General features: G+C 39.7%; 1 protein-coding gene across 11 annotated transcripts in view; it reads left to right on the forward strand.

Moving 5' to 3' along the window:
- TMEM131L (transmembrane 131 like) overlaps positions 1-24,707 on the forward strand; it is an 83,520-nt gene that overhangs the window by 31,791 nt on the left and 27,022 nt on the right. For 8 of the 11 annotated variants that reach the window (XR_004496892.1, XR_004496890.1, XR_004496891.1 and 5 more), the window contains exons 3-14: positions 6,042-6,113; positions 7,025-7,148; positions 8,215-8,331; positions 10,346-10,456; positions 16,480-16,557; positions 18,391-18,544; positions 20,596-20,654; positions 21,012-21,120; positions 22,083-22,185; positions 22,806-22,959; positions 23,593-23,763; positions 24,031-24,100. Coding sequence is in view for 8 of the 11 variants with exons in the window: in XM_033513510.1 (XP_033369401.1) it covers positions 6,042-6,113; positions 7,025-7,148; positions 8,215-8,331; positions 10,346-10,456; positions 16,480-16,557; positions 18,391-18,544; positions 20,596-20,654; positions 21,012-21,120; positions 22,083-22,185; positions 22,806-22,959; positions 23,593-23,763; positions 24,031-24,100 (1,322 nt within the window). In the remaining 3 variants the exon portion in view is untranslated. Of the gene's footprint in view, positions 1-6,041; positions 6,114-7,024; positions 7,149-8,214; positions 8,332-10,345; positions 10,457-16,479; positions 16,558-17,954; positions 18,101-18,390; positions 18,545-20,595; positions 20,655-21,011; positions 21,121-22,082; positions 22,186-22,805; positions 22,960-23,592; positions 23,764-24,030; positions 24,101-24,707 lie in introns of those variants that run through there. The other 3 variants (XM_033513507.1, XM_033513509.1, XM_015624124.3) reach the window with 3 other exon arrangements.

Here is a 24,707-nt window from a genome sequence, read left to right on the forward strand (position 1 = left end):
GCTTGTCTCATCCATTTCACTGGTTTCTTCTGGTTTAGCAGCCCTTGCTTACTTTCCTGTGGCCCAAACATGTGAAATAGCAGGTATGCATGCACATGTAAGATGATAGGTAACGCTGTTTTGGCCCTTCCTGCTCTCCGCAGTTTGGGATTCTGTCCTTGATGTATGTAGTGTGCTTCAGAGGAAATAAGGGCTACCATCCTTCTTACAGAATTACAGAGTGCATCAAAAGGGACCTCAGTCTAGTTCAAATACCTCTGCCATGGCAGGGACGCTTCCACTAGACAGGATTGCTCAGAGCTCCTGTCCAGTCTGGCTGTGAACACTTCCAGGGATGGAGCACCCACAACTTCCCCTGGACAACATGTTGCAGTGCCTCATTACCCTCACAGTAAAAAAAAAAAAAATAATTTCTTCCAGGCAGCACAGCTCTCTGGTAAAGCATGTAAGTGAATTCCTAATGATGGGTTACAAATCCCAAGCATTCAGAAGCAGTGAGTCAGTCCTCCCTTCCCTCTCTTCTCTAAAAAATGTGGTGCTAAAAATAAGGGAGACTGTGGGACTTCTAGGTTTCCAGTGTTCAAAATTCTCATTTGTGTCCTTTTATGTGTTGGCCATTCTTTTGCTTCAAAAAATAAAAAAAAAATAAAATCTAGAAAGACGGAATAGTTAATGTGTTGCTGCAGGTTGGTACAGGGCTTCAGGAGAAGTCCTGTAAGTCCCTGGAGCTGAGGTGGTGAGTGTGACTGCTCTTCTGCAGGTGCCAAAGCTCCACAGGGACACACCATGTACAGCTTGCCCCTGAGCAGTGCCAGGGGTATTGCAAGCTGGACAATTTCCTGGTTTCTGCAGACTCTTTCTGTCTCTAGGAAGGAGGTAAAGGTTACCCCCCCACCAAAAAAAAAAATTTAAAAAAAAAAAAAAAAAAAAATATTAGAAACTATTTCTAGTTTTGGCAGGGTTGCCTTGATAGTAAACTCAGGTTTTAATTTTGTATTTCCCAACACCTTCATGATCACCATCAAAGGCACTGTGTCTCTTTCAGGAGCTGCAATTTAATGATCCTAATACTGGTTTCTGCTTTTACTGCCTTTGGTAAAGGGGAAGTTAAGAGTGGGATGTGACAAACCAAGGCTTTGTATTAGCTCTATGTAAGACTTCGATTCAGCTGCTTTTTCTATGTCTGTTTCCTCTTAATTACCTGCTTTCATTTGTCAAAATAATTTCTTTTCATCAGTTGCAATCAGAACGATTAGAAAGATCTGGGGGGTGGGGGGGTGGATTTGGTTGTTTCCCTATGTGCTTCATTCTGTGTTTTCTTTATCAGGTGTAGTCTAGAGGAATGAATCTAAAATTAGTCAGTAAATGAGGGGTTTTATTTCCTTTTCTCTGTTTAAATTTGCATAAAGAATGTGCTTTCCTGTACAATACATACACACTTCCATATCTCAAAACCTCATCTTGTGGGTTCATTAACATCACTGCACTGGTGCTGCAAAGTTCCAAAGTGCTCAATGTAAGTAGAATTTTACTTTTATCAATATCCTGAGAAATAAAACAGGACTGCCTAAACAGCTACACTCAAAAAAGACCTCTTGTATGTTCAAGAATCCAGTCCTTTTTGCCTGCTGCTTCCAAGCTGCTCCCTGCAGCCATAAAGCAAAAGACCCAACAATAAAATGCCTTTCCCTGACTTGCTTTTTTCAGCATATGCTGTGAACAAAGCGTACAAAAAGGAAGGAAGAAAAAAGGGAACCAAGTAGCATTTGTGATTATTTTCAACTACAGATGTTGCTATCTGAATCATCAGATAATATGCATGCTAAGATAGTATGAAGTAATCAATTCAAGTGAGAAACTAAAGATACAAGGAAGACTTAAAGGAGCTAATAGAAGAAAAAGTAACATTGAGATAAGCTTCCTTGCAGGAAATGTCCTTCACTTCTGGTCACATGCAGTTTATTCTGCAGATAGAATGTGGTTTTTTTGTATAATCTCATGAATTAACTCAGTTGTAAAATTTAATATTAAAAAAAAAAAAAAAAGCAAAACCAACAAAAAATCCCAATGCGATCTCCAGCAATTTATTCTGAATGCTTTTTTGTTTGGGTTTTTAGGAGAAAATATTTATTTTGTGATTTTGACCAGTGAAGTAGGAATAAATGTCCTGTTTAAAAATATCTGTTTCTGTTGGACTTTGAGGGAAGCATAAGGCTTTTGCGTATTTCAAACAAATGTTTGTAATAGACATCACATAAAAATATTAGGGTTTGGGACTGTGAATGCTGACCTGGTTGTTTACCTATGTTTACTTCATACATCACAGACTAACAGAACTGAAAGAAGCAAGGGCAAAACAATTTCAGTGTTATATTTAACAGTGCTCTCAGCATCCCTGTATTAGCATCTCCTTTCATTAGTCCCACATCAACAGGACACCAAAACGTTCTTTTGTGAAGCGAGAAACATTGTGAAAGGATGGAACTTCTCCATGTTCAAGCACCCCTGGGGCTTCTTAGTGGATGGAATATGGTAGCTTAACATTTTACAGCTCATGCACCTTTTAAAAAAGAACAACAAAATCCCCTAAAAATGCTGCCCTGGAGTTACGTGTTCCTCTGCTTGCACAGCGGTGCTTGCCTTCCTCCATCCTGCTCTTCTCCCTTGGTGTCACTCCTCTTCCTTACCCCCCCTCCCCTCCAGCCTGCTTTTTCCACTCTGCATCCACCTTTCTCCCCAGTAGGCATTCCTGATGGTTGTGTGCACATTTGGGATTTGTCTGTCTCTCTACTGGGTGTTTTCTGCAAGTGAGGGTGATGAGCTGAGATTTTCATGGGCTCACCCTCACCTTGCCTGCCAGAACCTGTCCCCAAATCTTCCTGGTGCTCTGGGTGACCATGTGGTGTCCTCCCCAACCTGCTCAGTGTTTCCATTTTTCTTACTCATTTTTTCCTGGAAATGGATGATGCAGGGTGTCAGGGTTTTAAATGTATTGTGTGGACAGAGAGGAGGAAGGGCATGGAATTGTTGGGCTGGGAAGTGATAACAGCACCATTTAAACTAGGTTTTTGATGCATACTGAGTGTTCAAAACAATTGCCAAGAATTTCCTTCCCCTCTTCTATTTCTTTCTCCTCCAGTTCACTTGTGCTTAAAAGTGTCCTCTGAAATGCTAGAATTGAACTACTCTATCAAAATCTGCCATTCAGAAGATGTTCAACTGGTCTGTCAAAAAAAGAGATTCCGTGGAGCATGGGTTCCAGCTTTGTTAGGTGGCATGCTTAATGGGATGTTTAAATATTTTAAAAGCAATGGAAGATTAGCTGAAAACCAGGCTTCTCTTGTCAAGAGGCCTGGTTCTCCATATTTGTTGTTTCAAGACTTCCATTCTTAGGCATATTATTTCTGACTTTCCAAGCCTGTGACATTCTCATGAAAGGATCCGTGTACTTTTTTGGACACGTCATCTGTAGCTAAAAGAGCAATTTTGGCATAATTTGAGGTGAATCTACTGGTGAGATGATGTTTTCAGAGAAAAAAAAGTACTTTTTTTTGTTAAAAGTGACTTCAAATTTTACATGTCTCAGTAAATTGCCGTGGTGTTTATTTCAGTGTCAGATTCCTCGCAGAGATCTGAATTGTGTTTGGAGCACAGGGGTGCAGAATGGTGTACTGCCAGCTTCCTACTTGAAGGAAGTGTTCTTGCCAGCCTTTTAGAGACGGTAACTGGAGAAGTACACTTCTAATGTAGATGGGCCTGTCTCTTTCTCTGTACAGCGATGCACTTCAAAGTGCGTCCTAGTTGTTTGAGTGTCAAGAGCAGAATGTTCTCCTGCCCGTTCCCTTTATTCCAACCTGTCATCTTTTCCCTTGGGGGAAGAAAACCAACCCAAAGCAGTGGCAGTTCTCTTTCCACCAGTTCTGTTGTAGAAGAGTCAGCTCTCAGGTTATGTTTTGGCACTGCTTTGGCGCCACTGATAAGCGGTGCAGACGCCCCGGAGCTGGACAGTGGGCTGGGTGGTGGGCAAGATGCCACAGGAATGTGGCTGTTCTCCTTTTGGGGCCAGGCTGGAGCCTGAAGTGATTTGGCAGCTTTTGTGGGGTGCAAAGCAGAAGCTGGATGTCTTGTAATCACAGACCATTCCTGGTCAAGCAGGGATGCTCCAAAGTTGTCTCCATGCTCAGGAGCCAGCTCGGAGCCTGCACGGGTCATTAACTGAGTCTTGGCTTCAGCCATGCAAGATCCAGGCTGCCTTCTCCAGAAGGAATAAATGGCACCCCTGGGATCCTCCTGCTGCTACTCTCATAGGGCTTTTCCCATTTTTTGACTAGTAGAGGGTTGGTTGAACAGCAATACAGTGCATTTTTAAGAACCAGTGCTACAGCAAGGCCATATTCACCTAGAACAAATGAAATGCAGTCTCCTACATCCACTGCTGGATTTGCACCCAGCTGGTGCATTTGGTACCTGTTGGAAAGAGCAAGAATTGAGAGGAAAAGAGCTGATGCTGCTAGAATTACTCAGACTGAGGGTAAGTCTTGGAGAGCTACTGCCAATTACATGAATTGGCAGAGAGGCACTCAACTTCTTGCTGTTGTCAGCAAAAATTTTTCTGGTGAGAAAAGGTAATTCAGCAGTACCTGTAAGATGCTAGAAACTTAAGCAGTGGTGAGGTTCAGGGTCATATTTTTGTGCATTAACCAGTGGCTTAACTTTTGGTCTGCTGTTTATGTGTATGCATACAATAAAAGGATCTGAGATCCTTTAAGAGACATGTCTTTCTCAAATATCTGTGGCTTTTACTATAGTAGTAATCTCAATTTGCATGTGATTACAGAAGTACTCAGACTTAACTTCAGGGTATGTACCTGAGGCTGAGTTTTGGAAGGGGAAGAAGGTGCTTGTTGCAATAAAGGTGCAATGTTTCTAGGAATGGAGTAAGAGCTGACTGCTGCAGAGACAAGGTGGTTGGAAGGACACTGTCACTAGCAGCTCCTCAGGAATGCTATGTGGATATATTGCATTCCACCTGCTATGATAGTGAGAGAGTTCTCTCCTTTCTGTGATTCTATGTTTTCGTAAAAGTTGTTGGTTTTCATGATAATAAGCATTATTTTTCCTGACTGGTAATAAATTATGATGTCTGTTGCTTTGGAATACAACTAAGAGATATTAAAGGTATAATGTCACAAAGCTACATTTTAAAATTGGGAACCAATTGACTTACTACCACAAATTATGCAAAGCAGCCAGAAAACTAATGAGACCACAGTCCATCCCTCCCTTCTAGGACTCATCCTTGCTAGGATGCTTATTAGCATTATCCAGTAAAGATTAAACTTTCTACTCTAGGTTCTGGCTACTCAACGTGCAGACTGCTTCTGGGGAAGCTTTTAACAGAGTAGCACTGGGTATGCAAATAAAATAAACAAACACTGGGCTTTTCTTTTATGACTGTGGTTTTTGAGACTTGTGGAGGACAAGTCTTAATTGAGAAAATGGTGAAAGATGTAATGGAATTTTATGTTACAGGGTATTGAGTCATGTTGAAATAATCTAAAATTGATAGGAACTTTATTGTTACTTTTTGTAGGGCAAAGGAAAGATGGTGATATATGTGCTTCAGGGTATTTCTTGCTCTCTTCTGCGCAGAAGAAATGAGCTGGCTATTGCATTAAAGCCACAGCTATACAAGCACTTCTTTTGATCTCTGCTTTTGCCCAAGCTGCTGTTTACTCCTCTACCTCTGCATCTCTGTGTGCTTGTACCAGTGCTTGCATAGATACCTGATTGGTGAGCCTGAGGATCTGCTGCATGCTGATGTAGTTTTCATTCCTCAGGACTCTTCCCGGTTGTTTTCCCTCTGTACTCCACTGCACAGCCCCGTAAACAGATGTGCCAGCATGATTGTGGAGGCCTGTGCAAGGAAGGGAGGTTCAGAATAGAAGGAGTTAACAGCCTGTAATATGTCTTCCTTCCCTGCAGATTGTAGCATTGTGCCCACTAAATATTAATTGTGGCTTCTTTTCCCTTCTTTTCAGCTTCTCAGCAAAGATGCCTCCAAATGGGAAGGCCTTACATTTTCACCCATCAGTTCTGCATTTTGGAATGCAGTGAGTATATTATGTTATTTTTATTTTGGTTAATAATGAAGTGTGGAGGAACAGCTATACTGGGCTCCATTTGGGTGAAAAACATTAGCTGGGATCATGCCGTCATCTGAAAAATAGAGAAGTAGTAATTGCCACAGAGCTGGAAGTGCATTTCTTGCCTTGCAATGTTTTGTAGGTTAAAATCAGAGTAGTTCTGAGAAGGAGGAAAAGCTAATAGGGAATATAATGCATTTTGGGTGTACATTTCAGGTGATTCTGCATGGATGTCAAATAATTGTTTCATGGTGGCTGTTCATTTTTTGAAAGATTGCCTTTCTAGTGGAGGAAGAGCTTGCTGTTTCCTTGAAATTCTGATAATAAAATCCAGAGAGTCCCAAGCAAAACATACTGGTAGAATAAATTAGATTTTTCTTTGTTCAATTTTAAACTTAAAAAATTGTTCTTAAGTGATAATTAGCCTTCAATCTATCAATAACCAAAAAGAAACAGAGTCTCCTTGTGAGTTAAAGGAGTATTTCAGAGGATGCACTGGAGGAATGTCTAAGATGTTGGGGTTTAGGATGTAGTAGCTTAAGCAAAAGCTTTGAGACAATTGTTGCTTTAGCTGACAAATCAAGACTTCAGTTATCTAAGTCTTTTTATCCAAAACTTAGTGCTTTGTAAGAGTTATTTTTTTCTTTTACTTCTAGTTACTCCAATGGGTTTTGGCTAAGTGTACCTCACATCACAGTGTTACATATTTGCCGTTGTACACTAAACGCAAAATTTATTTTGTGTGTTTGCAAAGATTAATTACAACTAGGTAATTGTCGATCACCATGTTTTAGGGTGATTTGTGTTGCTTCTTGCCTGCTTTGCCTGTGCTTATAAAGTGAATAATGATTTCTCTTTTTTTTTTCTCCCTGCTTTAGGTTGCTGGGGTTACCCAGAGCTAAAATGCTGCATGCCTACAACCCTAGTAGAGATAGAGATGTTGTAGTCAATTCAGTGTTTACAGCTACTAGACAGTTTCATGTGTCTCCTGCTCATAGCCGGGTGAGTGTTGATGTACTTTTGGAAACTATGTAATGGCCCAGAGCCAAGCCTTCGTGCTTCCTCTGGCATAAGCTCTTCATTCTGCGTTTTAGTGCTTTTTTGTAGGACCTCCAACTCTTTTTCTGTTTTGCTAGTGGTTTTTTTTGTTCACTTCTACTTAGACTTGTTTGGGAGAAGCCATCCAAAACCTACAGTAGGAAATGTGTTTGACAGTAACAGAGGAAGAGAAGAATTTTTCAGTGTTAGAGAGGCTGTTTAAATCTCATTCTGCTTTAAACAGTGTTATGCAGTAATCCACAGGCATGTGGGTGTTCTGCAGCCATGAATTTTCAGTCTTCTGAATGGTCTTGCATATTCGTCAGGAAAACCTGCAGTGAAATGTTTTATGTATTTTGTATTGCAATTATGGGCATAATTGCCTTTTATGATCTAAGACCATTATTTTAACTCTGATTTTTTTTAACAATGTACAGCAATATAATAGGTGTTAAGAATGAATTGCAGTGATCTCAGTTGGATGAAGCCCGGTTTTTATCCTCCGCTGATGTGCAAAGGGGTTTTATTATATTTCCGTCTTATTCTTGCTTTTACTGTAGCTGAATGGGTATTAGTGTGCAGACATAAATGTCATTGTTCCTCCAGCCAGACTATTTAGTTACTGAGAGCGCTGCCCAAGTTCAGCTTTGACTGGTTGGCCTGTGTATCACAGGGGCTCTGATTCCCTTTGCAAGAGCTGTCTCTCTCTGTGCGGGGAAGCGTTTCTGTACGCTCGCAGCCTGTTGGTGCTGCGTGGTTAAGATCTTGGGCAAAAAGAAGCCTTGAGTGGTGAGGCCCCATGCTAGCTGAGAAACTCCAGCCATAACTTGGCAAGCTGCTGTGTGATATCAGCTCTTTGTAGTAAGAGTTGAGAGCTGTGCACAGATGAAACTTGTGAGCGCTGAGGTTCTGCATAGTGGGATTTACAGGCAGGGATGTAGCTGTGGAAGTGTCCTCTGGGCCCTGTGACGGAGTGGTGAGTGTGTGATCGCTGGCACAAAGCAAGCAAGCTTCTTTGTGGTCTCTGCAGGTGATTCCAGCGATGGGAAAGATGTCTTTCAGAGTACTCTTCCTGCCCACAGAAGAAGGCAGTATTGAAAGCTCATTATTTATAAATACCTCATCTCATGGAGTACTTTCATATCAGGTAACTGCTCTTATTTTTCATATCAAGGCATTACTCCTATTTTTAGCTTGGGTTTTGGATTTACTTATGTTTTAAAAATTGATTTTCATAATTTTAGGGTATCAATAATATTTGAATTCCTGATACAGATCAGGTGGGGTAATATTAACAGTTCATCCCTTTTACTGGATAGTGCTAGTGTCATGATCACATGCCTGTATGAGGTTAAAATTAGTGCTGTTAGTGGGGCTAGTTGTGGTAGTAAAACCAAGTGTGTTTGTATGTGTGTACTTAAAAGATCATGGTCTAATTAGTTTTATATATTAGTGTCATTTAGACTGCACTGTGCTGAAATGCATTTGTTGGGGAAAACCCACTAGGAAATATTTCAGGTGGTTTTCAGCTACTCTTCAGGATTTTATGTAAACATATTGGGTAATGAGAGGGACACAGGATGAGAGGTTTAGGCCCTTAAAACATAAAAGTTGAAGTAGTGGTTGTGCCTTAAAGCTGTCTGTTTTCTGACTAACTGGTGAATTCAGGCAGATCTTTAGCTTTGAAAAATTTTTATAAGGGACACTATAATAATAAGCCAAATTCTTGGCTTTTATTTTGATGAAGAAATTTCTTTACTCTGAATTTAGTGATTTAAAAAGAGTGATGGCTTTATTCAATCATCAAACTATTTCATTCCTATACTTTGATATTGTGCTGGAAAACAAAGCTTCTTTAATAAAAGGTTAGGTAAGTTCAATTGAAATACATAGGATTTTAATACAAATGTTGCATTTATCTAGTATTTATCAGAGCTAATGCCATATTTGGCAGGAACATTTCATCAAGGATGAGGAAAAAGTGCATTGTAGAATGATTGACCATTTCTTTTTGACATCTCACCCCTCTCTGTGCTGTTCATTTATTGCCCAGTCAGCTCAGCCTTTTATCAAGAGGTTTCTGGGAAGCAGTTGTCAGTGCCACCTCAAAATTGGTTTGTTTCCTGTTGGACTGATGCAAAAATCAGTAGCAGACAGGTTTACACGGACATTTTCACCAGCCACCTGAGACAGAGGAAGTAGCTGTCCATGTTTTCAGCTCACATTAGGTTTAAGAGTTTCAAAAGGAGGCATGACTTGAGTGTTTAATGCACAGTTACAGTCCTCTTGAGAGCCCCAAAGCCTTGAAACATCTGATGTTTCTAATGTATTTATGTAAGAGTATGTACAGAAGAATCACCCAAATGGAGATCAGGTACCATTGTATTAAAATGAACTTTATAAAATACCTGCATAAAAAAAATAAAATATGTATATATTCCCTTTGTTCTGGTATTTTCTATATGTAGTCAGAGATGTTCAGGAACATAGAATGCATTTTGTTATCCTCTTAATTAAAAAGATGTGGATTTTTCCTATTAAAAACAATAAATCTTTGCATACAAGTGAAAAGTCCAAAGTAATTTTAATTAGCCTCTAATGATCCCTTGTCTCCTTGATCCCTCCTGGCTCCAAAGCCCCCACTTATTGTGGATCTCATTGTCATAAACTAATCTTGGTGGAGCAAAATATGAATATAGTAGAGCCATCAAAATTGCAAATCTTAGTGTTCTGAAAACTAAAATAATGAGAAAATATTTTACTCAATTTTTAAGGCAGAGCCATTGAATTCAGTATTCAGTGGGACCAGTAACAAAATTTTCTCAGAAATTACCATGCTTCCAAATGGTGATACATGCATTGTAATTGCCTGGAGAATCGTAGGAGAATGTAGATACTTGGTTTTTGGGGTAACCTGATGGTCTGCTGGTGAGTGCTTTGTTTTTGTAATAGTGCCTGAAAGAGTGATGATTCTTGAGTGCCATTTATGTCTATGATAACTTTCTACATTGGAACTTTGTTTATTGTCTTTTAAAAGAATTTAGCGTGAAAAACAGATTTGTTTTTTGGGAAGCTTGTTGTTATTAGCAATATAGTTTTGGAAGTTGCTGTTATAACTGAAATTCTAGATGTTGGTGTAATGACCTTTTTTTTAATACCAGGTTTTTGGAACAGGAACTCCGATGTCTTCTCCAGAAGAACCTAAAGTGCAGCTAGCAAATGCCTACTTACTGCTTCCACACATTCAGAACATCCAGGCATCACACACACTGGTACAGTATACATTTCAAGGGGAGAAACCTAGGTCTGTTTAACCACAACAGGTTTTTGACCTCAGGTTTTTGGGACGCAAGAAACATTAGCAAAAACTCCAAGTACCAGTGACTGCAGGAGAGAGATTGCAAAATACAGGGTTAATGTGATCAGCTGCTTTTGTGAGACAGTCTTTGGCATTTAAACTATTCACACTTGCTCCTCTTTGTGCCCCTGTGGTGGGGTGCCCTCTAAATTTTGCTGGCAAAACCATTTGTCAGGTGGCTGTGCTCTGACTGAACTTGAGAACTGGTCTGCCCTAAACAAAAAAATAAGCTTTTTACCATAAAATTGAGAAGGGCAGGAAGCTGTATTGGTTTGTTCTGTTTTTTACTTGGGGCCAACTCCCCATGTGAGTTTACAGCAGGGCTGCACCAACAATTAGCCACAGTTAAAAAGCATGGCTTGCTGTGTGGATGAGATTGGGAGCTGGGAGCTGTCAGGCTGCAGCATCCCCTCCTGCCCCTGTCAGTGCTGAATATACCAACTTTGCTTACCTGATCTTCACAAGGAGCTCTGGAGAACACAGCAAGTTGAATTTATGAGGAGTAAATATTTGAGTTGAAAGAAGTTTAATGATTGCTGTCATTTGTTTGCAGTTGCAGATATTTTCGTAGTCTTCCAGTCCATACGGAACCTCTCAAGTGAATAACTAATTTGAAAGATTGATCTTTCAGATTTCCTGTCGTACTATGCACAGACATTGTTTTTCTAAAAACATAATACCTTAGCATGTAACAGAATTTAATACTTTTATCTAAATGTAAGCTGCATTAATTGCCTTTGTGATGCCTTCTATTCTACCTGAGAAAAATACCACCATAGATTGTATTTTTCAGTGTGCTATATGTTATGTTAATCTTACCTCTATCCAGTGTTAATGCACAATTTCCTTCTCTCCCTTTCTTTTCCTCCATACCAGTTCCTTCCCTGTAGTCAAACGGTTGAGCTTACTTGTGGACATAGAAAGACAGACTCTTGGAAAGGAAGCAAAAATCTTCAGGTTTTGTAATTTGGGGTGCTAGAGGTAGAACTGACAAGGGTTTTTTCGATGCTGTTTATGTCTGCATCTTCCCATCTAGCTCAATGGGTTGTTGTCGGGTAGTACCTGAAAATTGCAGACATGCTTTTTTGCAGTTCAGTCTGAATTCTTGAGTGGAGAAGTTTTGGGGAGCATTTGACGTTTTCCTCACTGTAGAGTGACAGACATTATCCTAAGCTTTATTTGTGTGGAGTACACGTTTGAGGTCATGTTAGCAGGTCAGCATGGTACCACCTGGCACTAATCTTGTAGGACATGAGGTGGGAGAGGGTGTTGACTCAATTCTCCAGGCTCTGGGTGTAATTTTTTCTGTGCTGTGCTGTAATTGAGGAAACACTCTTCATTGCACACTATCAATTTGAGCAGAAATGCTTCAGCAGTGGGATGGGCTCCTCAGCTGTTGAAGGTGATAGACAAGATCTAAATACTGGAGAGGAGTTTATGGTTTGAGTTTGGGTTCCTCTCAGAAGAATGTTTTTCTGCAGCTAGCTGTCCTCTCCAGAAGTGCCTTCTTCAATTCCTTATGTTCTAATTTAGATCTCATTAAAAAAATGGTATCATTCTGTGTTGTCCAGTTTCTGTTTTAAGCTCAGAAGATGTTGAATTCTGTTAAATTCTGTTGAAGATGTAAAAGGAAGGCAGGTTGATGAGGTTAAAGTGAGCGACTACACAAGGGCAAACTGAAGGATACATAGCTATTACACATAGAATGGAGTCTTGTAGTGAAAAAGCATTTAAAACAAACCAGTCATACTCACTCAGCTGTGCACATTTCTTTTCCCCTGTTTATTTTTAACTGACATAAAATACCAGGATAAAGTCAGGATAGCATAAGCCTCATTTGTTCATCCATTTTCACCTTGGGATGATTGCGTTCTAACCTTGGGCGACAGCTTTTGGTTTGAAACACAGAAGGTGTCCTTACCTGTGAAGTCCACTGATACTGCTTGGAAACCTCAGACAGAGAGCTACATGCTGTGTGTCTATTTTTTGCCTCCTGTTTTTAAAGGTGGTTGTGTTGAAATTATTCAGTAATACTGACATCCTTGGTCGACAAGGCCAAAAGAGCTTTGTCATCATTTAGCCCTATCATGTGCCAGTAAAGTGACTTATCAGAATTGCTGGTTACCCCAAATACTTACTCTTTGTTACCCCAAATACTTACTCTTACTACTTTGATGGTTGGAAACCTTCACCTGACTTCCAATTTAAATTGCTTTGTGGCCATTTTATATATTGAGATTTAATTTATGTAACTCTTCCTGCTTCTGATGCTTATACTCAGAAGTATTTGTAGGTGGCATCAGAACGTTCAACTTCCTCTTTGCCAAGCTGAAGACTCCATGCTCTGTAGTATCTATGGTAAAGGGCTGTCCATTTCTTCACCAAACTGACCACCCCTTTTTGTAACTTCTTCAGTTTGCAAACATTTATTTGGCTAGAAATGTAAATAGGGGTTTGGGTAAAATTGTGCCACTGTAGGCTGTTTGTGTTGGAAATAAAACATTTACCTGGGGATTATAGATGAAGTTTACTGTAGTGTTTCCACTGGAAATGCAATATGCAACAGGTTTGTGTTTGAATTTTTTGTGGAAAATTAACTCCCGTGGATTTTGTGTGTTGTTTTTATCTTTTAATGAGCAAAGCACAAAAGCCTTTCTTTTTTCTCCTTCATTCCCGCGTGTTTTTAAGCTGAAACTTTTGTGCTTAATAAGAAAAGAATAAGGCAAACCTGCCTTTCTTACTGTTAAATGTCTCCATCTTTCTGTTACCCTTTTCAACATTTGAGCTTTTGAAGGGTTGGGATTGGTGTGCTCTCTCTCTGCCTGTGGTCCTGGATCCCAGGATTTCTGGGCTCGTGGCTCGCTCGTTGGGAGGAAGGAAGAGCTGTGTTGCACACTGTGAATTCGTAGTACGTCCACATGGTCACTCATCTGTGGCTAGTTACCACTAAGCCGTAACAGATGGTGGAGCCCATATAGGTCATCTTTGTTTACCCAGCTTCTGGGTGTAGTCTTCACTATAGTTGCCTGGTTTTTGGCATTGTTTAGTATTTGGGCAGCTACATCACTGCCTCGCTGTGTTCAGGATGGTGGAAATATCAGTGGAGGAGTGGCGTGCAGGGTGGAGGGTCTTATCGTAGGAGAGACAGATACTGCTTTGCTGACTTCCCAGAGGAGTTCAAAGTCTGTGAACTGATAGCTTGGGAAATACTGCAAGTACTGGCAGGAATGTAACACTCCTGAAGCTACGTTTTGCACTGGTGGGCAGAGGATCAGAGAAGCAAATGTGCCCAAGTGTGGTGCTTGAGTGTGGAGAAGGAAAGAAGACAGAGCTTTCTTGGTGTGCTATCCTGATAACTGCCTAAAAAGAACCTGATGAAACTGCTGAATCATTATTACAGGGACAGTTTATTAACAGCACTCAGTGTGGAAGTACCACTTTAGGGCCAGGGACTGTCCAGTACAGGAACTTTGAGGGATCAGCCTACAGAAAGAAGAGGAGGCTTGTTCAGTGTTCTTTTTCAGTAATACTGTAACCAAACTCCAGGAACTGATTTGAGCTCTAAAGTCCTGGTAATGATGCAAGAATATAGCCAAAAATCTTTTAGAGAGCCATGTATGATTGAGACCTCATTGATGTATGAATTGTTTTCTAAATAATTGCCTACTCTGCTGTCTCCAGTGAGCCCTTTGTCAGGAGTGGAGCTCCTTGCAAACCAGATGGATGGTTCAGGATTTTATAGTTTTATTGAAAGAGGCCTCTTATTTCTTTAAAATTTAAACTTGAGAACTTACCAAAGCTGTCAAGAATTTAATTTGTGTGGCTTCTATCAGTTGTCTTTGTTCAGTTCAAAGAGGATTTGTGACTGCTGAGTGCATGTGTACATTCAAGTATGTATGCCTGAGTACCTAATACAAAATAGAGGCACCAGGTAATTAAGTGGCAATGCTTTGCAGAGCTCTTTCTGAGATTTCCCTGCTGTGCCTCTCCTTTTTAATTTGCCTCTGGTTCAAACATTGGCTGCATAACTCAGCCCTCTGCTCTGATTCATTAGCAGTGATATTTACAGTATAAACGGAGTGCTTGCACTGCTGGGAGATGGTCCTGGATTTGTCTGATTGGAAACTCTGCTTCTGACAGTGTTTTCTTCACAGATGCATTATCTTGTCTTTAGGGTTAACTCAGAGCCATCCTGCTGGGACTGTAAGATATTGGGCATGACAGTTACGCATTATTGTCTGCCTTAGAGAAATGCAAACCCGTTTCCTGTTCTGAAGATAGCTTCACAAAGAAATAAAAATTTCCCCTAGAAAACAGATCAACACCAAATACACCCCACTAGCATTTTTTTTCCCCCCCTTCTGTACATTCGAAGCTTCAATTTTAACATGACAGTAGTTCCCATGTTAGATCTATGCCAGGTCAAGAAAAACAAAGGCTGGAAAAATATCATGTAGCGGATTTCTTTCAATAGGGATGTAGGGTCTTAAATTTAAATGACTTTAAATGACAGTGGCGTTAGATAAGGGCTAACAAATCCTTATTTAGGACCATGAAAGCAGTAGTGTTCTTCAAGAAGAACACTGAGAAGGGAAGCCTAAGCAGCAAGTTCTATCTGATCAGAAAATTACCTCAAAAGTTGTAATCTTACTGCCTTGTTAAAACTCCACTAGCAGTCATGTGGTTTTCTTTTTTGCTCTCACAATTTGATACAGACAAAAACATCTGTAAAAAAAGGAAGGACTTTGCAGGGGTTTGAGTCCCCCAGAAAGCTGTGTTGGGGACAGTGTTTGAGTTGCCACTAACCACCTTTGCAGGGCTTACATCGCCCTCTTGCGTGAAGCCTCTGTCATTTTGGTATGAAATCCAGCTGAACTGGGAATGCAAGTATTGTCTTCCTTTTGGCAGTGCTTTTATAAAACTGGACCCCCTGAAATGCCACACATGTGCTAAATCTCTCTAATCACATGTGGCCCCTGCCTGTACTCTTTTTCTTGTCCTAAAAAGGTATGAAATAGCTAGATACCTTCCAAAGTTTCTTCAGTTTTGCTTTTCAGCATTGAATTATTGCAATTGTTCAAAGTCAGTTTCATCAACACCTTCAAAAACCTGAACCTGCAGATTCCCTACTCAGATATTTCAGTATCACAAGCGAAATGGAGAGCAGGGGTTCCACATCAGTCTTAAAATTAGCATGAAATTTGGCTGTAAGAAAGGCAGTGGCAGAGTGACAGGTCTGCCATTTGATTCTGGCTGGTTTTTGTTTTTAATTTTTTTTTTTTTTTTTTTAAATTTAATTCAGAACTGAGATATCCTGGCTGTGCAGTTTGTGCCAGTAATTTGGCAGTGCAGATTTCCAGATAGCTTTAATGAACTGTACTTGGCTTTGTCAGTGCTGTTGCCCCATTAGATTTATGAGTGCTTTACAAGCTGGCACTGTCAATGTCATCTTTTCTTTTCCCATTCTAGTCGATAAAAAGGCAAAACAAGTATTTTCTGTCTGTCCATTTTGGCAAGAAGCCTATGTATCAGACCATGTCCAAGAAGCATTATGTTCTTGGCCTAGATACTGTATTTCAGTATCCAATCAGCAAAGAAAATACACAGAAAACAAGGAAATAAGCTTTTATACTGCACACAAAGGCCCTGTTGAATACAGTTTTTTTGGCATAATTTGTTGAAGTTCTCATGCTGATGCTGTATAAATATTTAATAATCATGTGTAATAATAGTTTGTTAAGTAGGTAGATACTGATGGAGTCCTGAGATTTGGAGATTGATTACTGGAGTAATTGTATGAATTAAAAAAATTCCTTACATTGCTGTGTTATGTATATGAAGAAGCAGATTATCTTTATAAATCATGGTGTGTGAATTGGATTTATATAACATTTAAAGCAATGTGTTTAATGTTTTCTTCACTTTTCTTTCTTACAGACAGAAACAATGAATGCCAGTCTATTACGGGTTCACCTTGAATGCAGTTTACCTAATGACACGTACCAGCTAGTTAAGGTATGTTTTATTATCATTTAATACCTATGTAAGTCTTCTTATTTTAAACCAAGCTTAGAGGGACACCTTCCACAGCTCTAGAAGTTTTAGGAAAAAATGTGGTTTCAAGTGTGTCAGTTTAATGGGGAATTGTGCTTTTATAAAACTGTACCATATCACACTAAAATCTTCAGGAGAGAAGGAGGTGAAGAAAGATTCCCAGCACCCCATAAACCTCCCAAGAAAACAAACCAAAACCAGTCCCTCAGGCTACGCATTCTGACGTGTAGGTGTTGCACTACTGACATGGGGCACAAGAATGATAGATTTCTGTAATATTTTTCCTCCAGAAACTTCTCAGGAGTGTCTGGTTCGCAGTGAGAAGTGATCAGTGAGCTGACAGGCTGAAGCCTGGGCTGCTGGGGCTGTTTCTCAGGGGGGTGTGAGGGCAGCAATGGTGCTGGGCAGAGCTGAGGTGGGGCAAGTGTCTTGGCAGAAATGCCCCTCTGAAAGCACTGAGCCTTCAGGACTGTAGGTTATCTTCTTGTCCTGGGTGGTGCCATCCGAGTCCTCTTGCCATTTGTTCTCTGGTGTCCTTACACGGGGGGTGGGTGTTGCTCCGTGGTCACTCCGTGGGCGCAGCGCTGCGTCAGACTGAGACGGCGCTGTGGCCGGCGGCACCTCTTTCCCCAGGGGTGATGAGGGCCAGGCTCCATAGCTGGATTCCTGTATGGAATACATGTTGCACACAGCAGCATTCCTGTGCTGCTTCGCTTCCCCGGTTGGTTCTTGCAGTGCGTTGAGGTGCTTGAGGTGAACGTTGGTGGCTGCGTGGAGTGCGGCTGTCTGCCCTTTGGCCTGAGCTTCCCAAGGGCACACCATGCCTGTGCTCCAGGCTCCATGGCAGCCTCCTCTCCTGCTCCTGGCAGCCATTTCAAGTGCTGAGCGTCTCTGATGCTATGTGAGCTGGCATCCCATCCTCAAGCTCTTCCCCACTTCTGCTGTACTTGCTTGTGTGACTTGAGATTAGCTGGAAGTGTTCTGCTGCACTTTGGAGAGCACTTTGTGACAGTTCTCTCATCCTCCATCCTGGGCAAATTAGTCCCCCTGATAGGGCATTGGAGCCTGAATTTAGTGACTTTTGTGGTTTGATGCAGAACTAATTTATGTTATTCGCTGTTGATTGTCTAGTTCTATTTTGCTTTGTTGGCTTTAATTTTTTTTTGTGAAACGGTGTCTGTGTCTTTGTAGTTGCTATGACTTAGCTGTGTTAACAGGAGCCATTACTTAACAGATAGAAATAAGATCCTATTTGTATTTTTCTGAAGTATTCTAGCCAGACAACAGTGTTTTCTATTAAGAATTGTACATGTATGTTTGTTTTTTTAAAATTACTTCAGTGAGAAATGGAGACAAAAACACAGGATTTGGAAAAATTAACTATAAACAGATCAGTGAACATGAACTGTCTTCCTACCATTAAGACACATGCATCAGTCTGTTTATGGCACATTTTATTGAAGGCAGAGGATTTAACAAAGGAAACTGTTTTACAGTCCCTGAGGTGAGACTGACTAAGACAGTATATAAATTTGCATTCTCTCAAGGTTCAGTGTCTTGTTTAGTTGTTTTTGTCTTTGTTTTTGCTGTGCTTTCTGTACCTGCACTGTGTTTGGTTGCTGCTGAGATTTTAGCAAAGGTCCTAATTACTTCTGTTTTGCCAGCACTTTGGTGCTGGAAACCTTGTCTCTTAGATAATAGCTTTGATTAATTTCTCAAAGTTCCTTAGTGTAATGAGTTTCTTCTGTTCTGTCCCCCATCACACACACACCATATCCCTTTCTCTTGCTCCAGAGTTGCTGTTCTATGTCCGATGACCCAATGCTGCTAGAAATGAGCTTAACAGTAAGAGTGGAAAATGCCCAGCAAGATTTTGTGGAACACAGACAATACTTACTGGAGAATCTTTTTATAGTTTATGTAGCAATGGAAAGAACAAAGACCTCAGGTAAGTCCTAAATCTACCTGTTAAATGTAATTAAACTTTTTATGCGTGTATAATATATAATTTGTAATTTGACATCCTAAATTGAATCAAATCCAGTGACAGCTTAATTTCACAAGTAAGGGAGACCAAGTAAGTTCAGTTAAACACAGCTTGCAGAGAATTTGTGTTGGGCAGAGTTACCATAAACAGTTTTCTTCATAAAGGTAACAATTGTAAAGTCGTAAACTAGATCTCTTCCATTCTTTAGTTACCCCTGCTTACGCATCTGCTTAAACGGTATGGAAAGTTGACATGGTCCTTGGAATTCTACAACTGCATTTCTGGTTTCCCATTAATTAAATTGACCGTAATGGGATTGTGAAGGCAGAGTGGTTTATACAGTACTGGGGATAGTGGCCAATATGGAAAGTAGGGTAATGAGGTAATACAGATGTGCACATTATTTGTTCTTGTAAGCTAGAATTCCACAGGCAAAACAACCAATTCCTTGCAGTTTCTTTATGCTGCAAATCCTCTAAATCCAGGGGATTTTAAGTTATTTATAGAGCCTTGCAGTCTCTTAGAACAGCTATTTTAGACATTTCTGCCAGTTTTCCTTTCTGATTGGAGAAGAAGCTGCTTAAGAATCCAGATTAAAATAATATTTCTTAACATACTTGTTGAAAAGGAACATGACAGTTTTGTCTTTCAAGAAATTAATTTCAGAATCTAGTCACAAAACAATAGGTACAATATACACAAAACAATATCTACAATATGTGCTGTTTCCCTTGTGCCAGTTCTGTGATTTGGTATTTCAGAGCTGAAATACCCACTGTAAACCTAGTTTCCCTGCCAGTGAGATGCCAGGGCTTTGTTATGTTGAGTTGTAGATGTACATTTATTCTGAGGCTGGTAGAAAATTGTTCCCATCTGTTCTGTCAAGGGTGCTTGCTGTTAACACTTTCGATGGTTGAAGTACTAGAGTATCTTTTAGGACTGTTTTCTGTTAATTATAGTGCAGTTGTAAGTCCTGTCTGTGCTAGAGGTTGGTCCTATAAGCCTTTTGGATTAGCTGCTGGTGGGAAGTTAGCACCTAGAGTGGGACAGCAGGTAGGCAGGGTCTGCACAGGGGAACTAACCAGCTGGAAAGGCTGAGGAGAAGTGTGTGCTTTAATCAGTTGTGGGGTATATGGAGCTCATAATCAACACCTTGAACCCACTTTTGGGAGTGAGCAAAGCACACACGTTATTAGAAATCGTGGCTGGTCAGGTGGGAGAATGTCCTTTCATGACAGCCTGCATACATTGGTTTAATACAAGCATAATCAAGGGCAAAAACTCAAGTTATCTTCCTCATGGAAGGACTGTAGTATGGTGGTCAATTCTTATTCTGTCCTGTTTATTTTGATCCTCTACATCTTCCTACTGCTCTGTGGGTGAGCGCATAGCCTTGCCAGTGACCAAGGGTGGCTCCCCAACACAGCTGTACCACCTTACCAGCAGGTGAAAGCTGTGATTCCCTTGTCTCCTGTCGATTGAGGCAATGGTTTGTTACCTACAGGTGACAAGACCATAACTGATTCAGCCCTAAGTGCTGAATCTGGCTTCATATTATTTCCTGGGAATGCTTGCATTTTAAAGCAGGTGAGCCAGGATCTGGTTCAGCTGTGTGTGATACAGAACCGTTTTAACTGGACTCTCTCCTGCTATTGATAGACTGGCCCTTAGAAAGTTACTTCATAATCAGCTGTTCTTCTTCCCTTCAGCTGTTAACTCCTGTCTCCCTGCCACTAGGAGGAGGAGTTGTGTGTGATCTATGATTTAGGGGATTATGAAGGTTCCCTCTTAAAGCTTGCCTTTTTGTTTGTGGCTAAAACTCTTGTTAAGAGTGGATTTTTACTCCTCTCTCAAATGCTTGCCAGCTCAAGATGTGAAAAGTTCCTCCTGTTTACAAGGGTATCTGTCACACAAAGATTATAAAATTTAAATGGGGATTGCTTCTCCTATGAGGACAAAGCAAGTGTTTCTGTCCTTGGTAAACTTACCTTGGTGTTTATTCTTTTGGACAGGTCCTTCATCAGTAGATGTGTATATCATGCATTCTGGAAGCAGCCTTGTGCATATACAGGTAATTGTGGGCTTCAGGAAATCATAATTTAGTGTGGTGAATTTGATTAGAGAATTATCTTTCTCTAATGGCAGATTGATTTTGCTGGTGGCAAATGTCACACTTCTAAGTTTTCAAAGTGTGCCCAAATGTCTAATAGATCCTTGAGATGACATGTTGTAGTTCAGTGATGGGTTTTTTTTTTTTAAAGATGTAAATGCTGCTAACTTGAATAAAAATTCATGTGTTGATTTAGAAGATATGAGAAAATGGCAGATGGTGGCATGCAAATTTGACAAGAAGATAGACTAATACAGGAGCTGCAACACTAATAATGGTAGTACTGCTGTAAAGATCATTTGTCTTGTCTTCATGCAGGAAATACGGCAGTTGTCACAAAAGGACACATCAGCTGTGGAGTTTGAGCCAGTATTGTTATCCTCATCATCTACTAACTTCACAAAAGTTGCTTCTATTTCTTGTAAAGGTATGGGTTACACATATTTAGAGATAATATGATTAAATAGGATTTGATTGCTGAAAAAAGGGTATTTTTTTCAGCAGAGACCCTGAAAGATCTCAAAATCAGCTTGTCTAGACTTCATTGAGAAAGAGGATGAATTCTTTGTGCTAATAGTTTCCATCCTTTTTGTGTGTATGTGGTTCCTCTTATGCTGGTGAAGCCTGTAAGCTATACATGCTTGAAAAAGGGGAAAAAACAGTTGCTAAAACGTTAGCTGATTTTACAAAAAGCATAATTATTGAATATGCTTTTTCAACATCCTTTTGTAGTTTATGTTTTTTTTTTTTCTGTTTCAAATATGTTTTCTAAAAGGCTATTGTGCTTGGGTGGTCATTTTCTATGACATTTCTTGGCAGACCATTGAGGAGGTTTGCCTGAAACCAGACATGTTTGTGGAACAGCAGAGAGTGGCATTTAAGCATTCCTGACTCCAGCCTGTTTCCTATTCTGACCACTAGACTGCACTGTACAGGCTTTAAACATTAATGAAACAGGCTGCTTTCACAGTGATATTAAGACATTTTTTTCCTAGAAAAAATATGGATGAGTAAAAAGAAAGAAGGGACTATTACATTAAGTGATTCTATTTTTCAGAGCAGTTTTTCATTTGTTAAAAGGAGGCAGCGTGCTCTGATTAGTAAGAATGCTGTGCCAATAATACGTGGTTAAAATTGGTCAGGCTGCTCTTCACAGCCTTATTGTGTGTGTATTTTTTGAAGGTGTTCAGCATTAATGAATACTTCGTAAGGCAAGGTTTGAAACCTCTGAAAATATTGAATCTTAGGATTCAATTAGCTGCTTTACTCACATGTGTGAGGATTGCACCAGGAAGGGTTCCCCTTCTTAGTGTTCTTGCAAATCTTTAGATGAAAATAATTTTGGATATGCTTCTGGCTGATGTATTCCACATGTCTACTCTTTTCCAGCTGCATCCTGTGACAGTGAAAGTCTTTATTCTGACAACAAGAACAATCTTTTGAAAGGCACTACGACACTTAAAGCCTGTCTTTTTTGTCCTGTGATGGAAGGGTAGGTTGACAGTGGAGTTTTGTTTGTTTGTTAACATTCACTGATACTGTAATGAAAATACTGTACCTTCTTCTAAGAGATGAAGTTAACTTCCTTTGTCACTTGGTGATTCCGAGGTCAGTGAAGAGGCTTCTTCCTATTGTTGTGGTGTCATTTGCCAAAACAGACCTGTCCCATTTAAAGAAAAAATTCTGTATTTTATCTCAAGAAGAATTTTAGGAGTCAGTAAAAAGATAGCAGCTCATATTGTATAAATGTTGCTCAGTCTATGATAAGATTTCCAGCACCTTTGTTAATGCAATGCCAAAGGTAGATAGGCTTAGAAAAAATGTGAAGTCTTTTCTTGCTTCAGTCATCTTTTGCCAGTTTCATCCACCCTGCTGTATCACAGAGTAAATGTTATGCTATAGCATAACATGAGGGTAGATACTTTTCCTGTCTCTTTTGCATGGTTCTTATGAATTTTTAATCTCATATGTAATAATTCCCAAATAAATAATTTGGTTTTTCTCCGGGAGACCTTTGAAGGGCCTCATCATACAAGAATGCTATGGTATCTTCTCTTGTGTACTCAAGGACAATAGAAGGTATATATACATTTTTTCTGTATTTACTTATAGGTATTTTGATGTAGATCCTTCTGCAGCACTGTTTCATATAGAACCACATCATAATACTTCAGGGTATTGGTCCATATGGTTTACAAATAATTTTTACTTCAGCATTGAATTGAATGAGGTCTTCGTAGCCAGAGAAACAAAGAACATAGTAAAGGTAAGCTTTATTTCTTCTTCATACATTTTTTTTGTCTTTGATTTGAAGATTTGGACCTTTGACATACAAAATAGATTCTTTGAAGAACTCGGTGTTGTTAGAGCTGGCTGGAAGCAGTTGAAAAGAAAGTTTTAGTACATTTGTAACTATTAGGTTATTGTCTCAAGAGGCATTATTCACTCTCCAGCTTACTTTTGTGTTGTTTCATTGACAGCTGCTCTTTCATTTGAGTTGCAGCTAAAGATGCATCAAATTACAGACCATTGCTCTGTTCTCAGAATTGTTGAATGTGTGTGTTTCTGCTCTCTAGGATTCAGCATTTCTTCATAGTGGAAGCCTTTAGTACATAGATGAGCTTTAAAGCTAGTAATTTACTGGCACAACACCTTGGTTCAAATCAGACAAGTCTGGTTTATGAATGAGCACATGATGTAGGCATCCAAATGGCTCTTTTTATGTTTTGATATTGAGATTTGCATAAGTGCACTGTATGGATTAGGTATGAGCACAAATGACCATGTTGTAGTAACAGCAAAAACACGAAGGATGAGAAGGTTTGCATTTTTCAAGGTACCACCTGCATCAGAAAGTGCTGTACCAATTTTAATTCAGCTGTCATTTGATTCTTTTCAGATCCTGAACTTCGCTGAACCTCTGACACTACCTCCAGGCTGCTGGAATGTATTTTCTTTGAAGCTCAGTGTGAAAGACACTGTAACGAATGTGCTCTCCAGTATTTGTTTGTCCACAAATATGGGAGTGATGTTTGAAATACCTCTGCAGATATATTCAACTGTGTCCAAGGTATTGTGTTCAATTGTGTGTGTTGAATTATTATTAGGCCAGAAATCTGCTCTTAGTCCTGAAAGAAAAGCTCAGTACCCAACCACTCTGTTAAACCATTGTGTAGCTTAAGTCCCCAGAGTTGAACAGCAATGTAATTATAGTTCTCTTGGAACTTAATTCTCTTAATTCAAGGCCTTAATTCACTTATTTGACTCTATGAAATTATGCACTGGCAAACTGAAATTTGTTCTCTTGTTTTGTCATATTTTTATTTTGTTTTTCCAGCAGGGAGACCTTAATTTTGAAGCAATTGCCCACTGTGATATCCAGTGCTACTTGGGAAAGTCTGATTCAGGTAGGTTCATCTACAGCTTTTTTTGGCTTCTGACAGTAGTTTTATTGTAGAAAATTCATTTTATATAGCAGGACTTGTAATGAGAATATTTAGATTGTTCATGCAAATACTTAGTTTTATGTTTTTTTAAAAACATCCACTTTTCTGGGAGTGTATAAATGGCTGAATACATGGTGCAATATTTCAGACATCTAATTCCATAGCACATGCTAAGCTATTGTTCTGTCTTGAAACATGTTTTTTTAATTTTAGTATTAAAGACTCTCCTGTAAGTTCTTATTGGTGATGTATTGCCCTTTTCTGTCTTCATACACAGTTCCTTGAGAGATATTGAGGTAGAATGGTAAAACTGTCCACTAACTCAAAGTTATTAGAAAATGTGCATAACCTGGGCCCAGATCCTGGGAATTTTTTGATGAAAAACAAAAAGAAAATGTTGACCAATATCTGCCTGTGTCCAGAGTTAAATTTGAAGGCCTTCTCTTTACCTCTTTCCCACAGCAGTCATTCTATAGATTTCAGCAAAAGATGGTTTATCAGGCTTGTAGAACAGCATCCTTAAAACTGTATCGTATGAAACAGAAAGAGAAGGGGTCTCATTTTTTCT

The sequence above is a fragment of the Parus major genome, chromosome 4, assembly GCF_001522545.3.
Source record: "Parus major isolate Abel chromosome 4, Parus_major1.1, whole genome shotgun sequence".
Classification (NCBI taxonomy): Eukaryota; Metazoa; Chordata; class Aves; order Passeriformes; family Paridae; genus Parus; species Parus major.